Source organism: Microtus ochrogaster, unplaced genomic scaffold (assembly GCF_000317375.1).
Source record: "Microtus ochrogaster isolate Prairie Vole_2 unplaced genomic scaffold, MicOch1.0 UNK40, whole genome shotgun sequence".
Classification (NCBI taxonomy): Eukaryota; Metazoa; Chordata; class Mammalia; order Rodentia; family Cricetidae; genus Microtus; species Microtus ochrogaster.
In genome coordinates, this window is record NW_004949138.1 from 3,032,804 (window position 1) to 3,040,770 (window position 7,967).

Genomic DNA, 7,967 nt, shown 5'->3' on the forward strand with positions numbered 1-7,967 from the left:
CCCTGCTTTTTCTTTCATTACTTGACTTTATTTATTTATTTAAATTTCTTTATCTCTCATGTATTACATCCTGACCCCAGTTTTCCCTCCCTCCAAACCTCCCAGTTTTCCCTTTCCTCCATATTATTTATTTCTTGAAACAGAGTCTAACTATCTAGCCTTGATTTCTTGCTGGTCTGGAACTTTCTATGTAGACCAGGCTGCCTTGAACTTACAGAGATCCACCTGCCTCTGCCTCCCAAGTGTTGTGATGAAAGGCTTGTACCCAGCTCTTATTAATTTTGCAGTTCTGAGACTGAATTTAAGGCTTCTTCATACATGTTAGCCATATCCCTAGCCTTTCTCCCCTTCCCCTCCTTTTTTCTTTTGTGTGTGTGGAAAAAAGTAATGTGGTAACATTGGGGTATCTTGCTTTTGACCTCCAAAACTTGAGATATATTTATAGTGGGTTGAGGAGTGAGTAAGTACTCACCATCGGTCTCAACCCACACCCTGCTGTTTGGTAGTCAAGGGTGCACCTTACATGTTTCCATGGGTGCAGTGGATTCTATTTATAGTAACTAAGCACATCAATCCCTCACAACACTGTCAAGTAGTAAGAGATGTGTTCAGATGTGCTAAGGAGATGTGTGACTCACAGCGTGATCTGTTATTCAGAATGAAGTTCCAGAAGCTACAGAAGCAGTGCAGGTAGGTACCTAGTCAGGACACAGCAGCATGGTGGCGGTGATGGCAATGACAGCTACATAGAGAGCTGGCATCTTCTGGGAGGCCCACCGAGGATGCATCTGGTCAGTATATTAGTACTCTGTAGCCAGTGTCCTACCAAGTGAGGCAGGAGTAAAAGGAGAGGTTTGTAGAAACACTTTCCTCTATTTCAATAGACAGAAATGACCATCTGAAATCATCACTTGAGTCTTACTTCCAATATATATTATGGTTGAAGTAGAAACCCTGTCCTAGGGTTGCTACAAGTGACTGAGGCTTTTTGATTCTGGTAACAAAGGTTTATTTTTATCTATTTAAAATGTTTTTATTTTATTTTGTTTTATTTTTTTTTGTGTGGATGTTTTTATTTTATTTTGTTTTATTTTTTTTTGTGTGGATGTTTTGCCTGAGTTTTTTTTTTTTTTTGTGTACCTTGTGCATGCATGGTATCCATGGAAGTCTGAAGAGGGCATCAGATCTTCTGAAACTGATATTATAGATGTTTGTGAGCCACCATGTAGGTGCTCAGAATTAACCACCCAGCCATTTTTTCCTACCTATATCTTTTAATTAAAAATATTGTCATTATTTCTTTGAGAATTTCATGTATTTTGATCACATCCATCCCCACCAACTCCTCCCAGATCCACCCCTACCTCTCTACTACCCTTTATGTCCTCTTTTGTCTTTAAATGACCCATCAAGTCCAATTTGTCCTGCCTTTATACTTTTCTGGTTTTTTTTGTTTGTTTGTTTTTTTGATACAGGGTTTCTCTGTAACTTTGAATCCTGTCCTGGAGCTAGCTCTTGTAGAGATCTGCCTGCCTCTGCAGGGATTAAAGGCGTGTGCCATCATGGCCCCACACCCCTTATACTTTTCCTTGTGGGACTATCTACTGGAGCTTGGTTGATTTACCAGGAGACATGCCCTTAAAACTGACTTTCCCTTTCCCAGAAGCCATCAACTGTCAAATGACCTTTCAGCTGGGGTGGAGACTTGTGAGAGCCCTGACCTCTCTCCAACCTGAAATCCTGACTGCCTTGATCTAGCCAGAGTGCAGTTATATTGTCATGTCCAGAAGACAGTGTATTGCTGTATTGCCTCAGTCTTTCTGACATCTAGCCCTTACCTCCTTCTTGTTCCCTCTTCTAAGATGGTCTCTGAGCCTTGGGGAATACTTGCCAGCCCTCCTTAGACTCATTCCCCAGGGAAAGGTGAGTAGGCTATCTGTCCATTCTGCAGCCCCACAACACAGGACAATCAGGCACAATAGGGGTCAAGTCAAAGCAGGAACTCAGTTTACTACTGTGAGCGTCAGCTTATATAGGTTATGTGACATCGTGTGATGTGGGGGTTCCTCCAGCCAATAAGAGACAGCCAAGCCCTCCCTCTGACTAGAGGGGCGTTTACCTAGATTTTACTGTCTCATCCTCAGCAGCTTTGAGACTATTCCTCAAACTTGAGCCAGGCTTTTCTCTGTCCTACAGGCCTCGAGGTACAGGCCCTGAACTTGAGCCAGGCTTTTCTCTGTCCTACAGGCCTCGAGGTACAGGCCCTGAACTTGAGCCAGGCTTTTCTTTGTCCTACAGGCCTCAAAGTACAGGTCCTGAGATAATTTTGGCCCAACAAATACTTATAATTTTTAGAAGGTCACTCTTGTTTATTGTTGTTGTTTTTTTGTTTGTTTGTTTTGTTTTGATTTTTTTTGTGTGTGTGTGCCTAGGTTTCTGTCCATGTTGGAAGAAGAAGTGTATAGTCAAAACTCTCCTATCTGGGATCAGGATTTTCTGTCAGCCTCCTCCAGAACCAGCCCACTAGGAATCCAAACAGGTACCTTTCCTTTTACATAAATCGGAGAGCAACCAGGAAGATCAAGTCACAGTGTTAGCTGTTATTACCTTTGTATTTATTTGAGTTTCTCATAAGGAAATGGATGCATAGAGCCAATAAGTCTTGTATATGCATTACCCTAACTCACATTATGGTGTTGTGTATTTGTTGATGAGCAGCACAAGCACAAACACAAACCAAGCAGGTACAGCCACATTAAGGACAGGAAATCTTTGTTTGCGTAGTCCAGTTAGTGGAGGATCAAATTCCAGGAAGCTCAGCTCTGTCATGAAATGCTGGGCTTTTGAAGATACTTATTCTATTAGTATTCATTTTCTTTTCTGTTGATGTAATAAAATGCTCTGACAAAAAGCAATCTAGGAGATAAAGGGTTTATTTTGGCTTGTAATTCCAGAGGAATAAGTCTATCGTGACCAGGAAACCGTGCAACAGGTAGGGGAAGGCATGGTGGCAGACACAGGAAGCTGGCTGATTACATTTCATCATCACACAGAAAGGCAAGAGAGAGAAAAACAGGGGTCGGGCTATAAAATATCAAAGCCTTGTTCCAGTGAGGGTACTTCCTCCATCAAAGGTCCACTTCGTAATGATTCTATCACTTCCCAAAACACCACTCTTAACTAGAGACCAGTTGTTCAACTCCATGAGCCTATTGGGGCCATTTTACATTGTGACCACAGAGCAGTCAGTAGTAAGCTATGCCCAGAAATCAAGCTTCAGCCTGTTTTTTTCAGCTGTGATATCTGTTTTATGAAGAATGGTGGGATGGTGGGCAGAAGAAGGTGATCCTGGTTTCAGTATGTAAAGTACTTCTCAGTGTGACCAGGTTGTTCTTGCTATTGTCTTTATCAGTGCCAAGTTCCTCTTTATAATATACTAGGAGTTTTGACAGACGTATACAGTTGGGGGTAAGTATTCCTACTTAGTTTTTTGGTGAAAGATCTCTGGAAAATATCTTTGTATGAAAACCCCTTTTACCTCTGCCAGATTAAATTCCTCCCCTTCTGGTCAGGTTACTGCCATAGCGCTAGATAGACAAGGCAGAGGTTTTCTCTGTAGCTAAGGTTGTACCCTTAAGCTAGATCATACACTCTGGTGGAACATGAAGCCAGTCAGAAAGGAGCCGTTTTCTCTTGCTGTAATTACAACGTGTTCTTTGTTGGGAAAGTGGAATATGCTCACCTCCATTGCCATGTCTACATGCTACAGTGATGAACGGCTGTCATCATGATGGTGCTGGGGTTCTGTAGGCTGCTCCAGTATGTCAGCTACTCCAGTATGTCAGCTACTCCAGTGTCTTCTGAATCTCTCCAGCCTCTGTTTACATTGCTTCTCTATATTTTGAGATCCAGAAGCCTGTCTGCAGCTTTACTCTTGAACACATTTTATAGGTATAGAGGAAGGCATAATCTTTGCTTGTTTCTCAGACTAGCCTTAAACTCTTGGGCTCAAGCAACTTTCTGCCAAGTATCTGGGACTGCAGTTGCTGCTGTACCCCATTTTTGTTGTGATTCAGTTGCCTACAGCTAGAAGTGTCAGGGGTTGGTGGCTTATTGTCACTAGGCTTGCTTATTCTATTGCCTGACTTGGCTACTGGGAACATCTTCAGAATGAACCACTACTCCCAGGAAACCTGATTGAATGAACTCTTTGGGTACCTGTGCTATAGAGTTACTGAGAATATTCACTACCTACCCCCTCTCACTTCTTTAGCTACAAATCAGTGGCATACCCAGGAAAGCGGCATACCACAATGTATAATGGAAACCAACAAATAAACCACAGTTTATTTGGAAATAAACCTCTGGTGTATAGAGCAGTTACCAGCTCAATACTACAAGGCACTCTAGCCTTAGGATTTGACACACAATAAATAAGAATTGCTTCCCTCCAATTCACTTTTCATGTGTATGTGCTCTCTGCCTTCACACATACACACACACACACACACACACACACACACACACAGAGTGAGTGAGAGAGACAGATAGACACATACACACCCTTCATTATATCTCTGCTGTATCCATTTTTCTGTTGTTATGAAATAACACCTTGACCAAAACCAACTTATAGAGGGAAGAGTTTATTTTGGCTTATGGTTTCAGAGGGCAAGAGTCCATCATTCCTGGGATGGAATGGAAGCTGGTGGCAGGAACAGAAAACTGACCAATCATGTTTCATTTTTGTAGGAAGCAGAGAAGGCAGGAAGGGAGTGGGGTGAGGCTGCAAGCTTCCAAAGCCTGCCTTCAGTGAAGTACTTTCTTCAGCAAAGCCACACCTAAGTATTAAATAACCTCTCCAAACTGCACCGCCAGCCTTGGATGAGATATAACAGAGCCCATGGGGGAACTTTTCTCATTCAAACTACCACACATACTGTATTATGTATTTTCTCAAAAATCAATACACAGTTACAAATATTCCCACTTATGAACTCCTCTCAGAGCAAATCACATTTTCTTCTATGGAAACAGTGTTCTTGTTAAAGCCAATAAGTGTATCTGGATGCAGTACATTCTAAATCTGTTCGGTGATTTCTAATCCCCGACTCTCTAGTATCTTGATGCTCTGTGGCTTTACTTTAGCTGGCTTTATGGTGCTGGGCAGTCATAGGATGGCCTCATCATCTCATGTGTACTTGGCTTCTTTTCTAAGAAAAGAATCATCTAACATCTGTTTTTCCTTCTCTTGGGGCAGTGATCAGTCCTCCTGTTACTGGGACAGCATCTTTCTGTACAAATGCCTCTTCCCATGAGCAGATCAATGGAGATAGAACAAGTCCTGGTTGCAGAGGTCCTTCTGGGCTTGAAGCAAACCCAGGTAAGCTATGGAGGGAACTCAGTCATCAGCAGAGTCCTGAACTACATTCAGACCCACTCACAGTTATGTTCTTATGACTTTAATGGCTGGATGCCACTTTGCTTTAGACTTTGGGGATGTACTACTGTGTCATTAACAAACCTACAGTGCAGAACTGTTGTTATAAAAACTTGTACTGGGTGATAATAGCACACACTTTTCAACCCAGCACTCAAGTGGCAGAAGCAGGTGGATCTCTCAGAGTTCGAGGCCAGCCTGGTCTACATGTCCAGTGCTACACAGACAATCTCTGTTTCATTAAACTTAAACAACCAACTTGTCATTACAGCACCCATGTGGTATGTCCTTTGGCAGTCATCGAATTTCAGCTAGTCTCAGAACTCTGTGGTCTCATTTTGGGTTTGGCTTGGCTAAAGCACTTAATGGGAAACAACTTTCCTTCATGTGTATCTCTTCCTTCTCTGGGGACGTTCTTCTGGCAGTGGCATCACCTCAGGTTTGTTTGAGGTACATGATGCTGTCTTTAGGCAGAACTCCTTTGCTGCTCAGCCCACAGCCCTTAAAGTGAGTGCACTTAAAAAAAAAAACTTTTCTGTCTTGAGATGGATGACTCATTCTGTCATCAAAAGAAATCAGATAGATACACATGGAGTCACAGTGGGGGAGAAAGGAAGAAATGCCATTGTCAGTTCCTTCAGTGTTCACATGCAAATCATGGGTTATGATTGCTAGTCAAATATCTGAAGACAATCCTAATCTCCAGAACCAACTTTCATAGATTTGGTGGAATTGGAACCAAGGCCATGTAGTGGATTGTACATACACTATGGTACCTTTTCTATAGACTATGTGCTTTATAGTACCCTGCTTTTTAAAGTTAGTGAGCATACGGTGTGGAAGTGTGCTTACTAGACTGCATACTGAAGGAACAAATTATATTTGGACGTTGAAAAGCTACCCCTCCTTTTTAAAAACAGGTAGTTATGTGTATCTTTGCTGTCTTAGAAATTGCTTTGTAGACCAGGCTGGCCTCAAACTCACAGAGATATGCCTGCCTTTGCAGAGTTGAGTTTAAAGGCGTGTAGCACTGTGGCTGATTTCAAGTTACTATTCCTATTTTTCATTTAGTTACTGCACTGGGGATGCGGCTCAATGGTAGAGTGCCAGTCTGACACATATGAAGCCCTGGGATCTAGCCTCAACAAAAACACCACACACACACACACACACACACACACACACACACACACACACACTTATAAAAAATAAGTGTAGGTTATTATAGTGAAAGAAAGTAAAAGTAAAATAGTAAAAGAAAAAAGCCAGAAAAAGCAAGTGTGGGAATGGAAAGGAGGAAAGGTGATGACAAGCTGGGTAGGGTTGCTATAATCCAGGCATTTCTAGGCTGAAAAGGAGGCCTAGGATTTCAGGATTAATTTAGGTTACAGAGTAAGTCAGCCTCCAGACGGGGTTACATGAAATGTGTTTACATGCCTTAAACACAGGAAGAAAAAGAAAAACCTTCTATGTTTCACATTCCCAGGAGGAACACGGGAGAAAGCTCTCTGTTGGGGACCAGCCTCAACAAAAATACCACTTGCCAGGGTAGGTGCATGGGGATTTAGAAAAATTAGTAAAGAATACGGAGATGCATGAAAAATAATACAACAGAAAAGATAGGATAGTATCGGAAGGGAATTCATTTAATTTCCGATTGCTTAAAATACCCCTGGTCCCAAAAGTTAGGAGTAAGATAAAAAATTGCATTAACATGATACAAGGAAATGAAAAAATGAGCAGACCAGTTAAAGATTGCAGGCTACAGTCACAGTTAAACATTCTGTTGCTAGAACAAAACCAGTTACACTCACACCCTAGACCAAAATCTTCTGTAGGCAAACCACTCCAGGGGTGGAATCCAATGTTATCTTCTTAAAGGAACTGGAACCTTAGTTGGATCCATAGACTTTTATTTGAGGTAGAAACATATCTACTTCTCTATACTGGAAATACAAGGTCTGGCTATTAGCCACACCTGTTGACAAAAACCTTGAGAGAGCAGAATTCTCTGGTCTGAATCTTAGTGGGATCTGTGTTTAAGGTAGAAACACAATAACCTTGAAGAAATAGAGTTAAGTCCCAACTCTCTGACCTTTAGTCAAGGTCAATAGGCTCATATTTTTGGCCATCCACAGCTGTCTGTGCCTTTGCATATTTTCCCAGCCAGTGCTCTTGCTCTCCTTGTGAACTATCATTTTTATGATAAAATATTCTAATCCCCCCAAAGTTTACAACATTTGAGTGTTAAAATGGGCCCATTTTATAATGAGAAAATTAACCATTTTAAAATTATTTATTTAAATTTTTATTATTTTTCCTGTGTATGTATGTGTGGTGTACATGTGAGTGTATGGAATACAAATGGTATACATATGAGTGTGTGGTGCACATGCATGTGGTATACATATGAGTGTGTGGTGCACATGTGGCATACATATGAGTGTGTGGTGCACATGTGGTATAGGTGTGAGTGTGTGGTGCACATGTGGTATAGGTGTGAGTGTGTGGTGCACATGTGGTATAC

The 7,967-nt window shown here is 41.6% G+C and overlaps 1 protein-coding gene across 3 annotated transcripts in view; it reads left to right on the plus strand.

Moving 5' to 3' along the window:
- Kat2b (lysine acetyltransferase 2B) overlaps window positions 1–7,967 on the plus strand; it is a 122,715-nt gene that overhangs the window by 77,980 nt on the left and 36,768 nt on the right. For all 3 annotated transcript variants that reach the window (XR_003378885.1, XM_005368755.2, XM_026790063.1), the window contains exons 7-8: window positions 2,433–2,539; window positions 5,261–5,383. Coding sequence is in view for 2 of the 3 variants with exons in the window: in XM_005368755.2 (XP_005368812.1) it covers window positions 2,433–2,539; window positions 5,261–5,383 (230 nt within the window). In the remaining variant the exon portion in view is untranslated. The remainder of the gene's footprint in view (window positions 1–2,432; window positions 2,540–5,260; window positions 5,384–7,967) is intronic.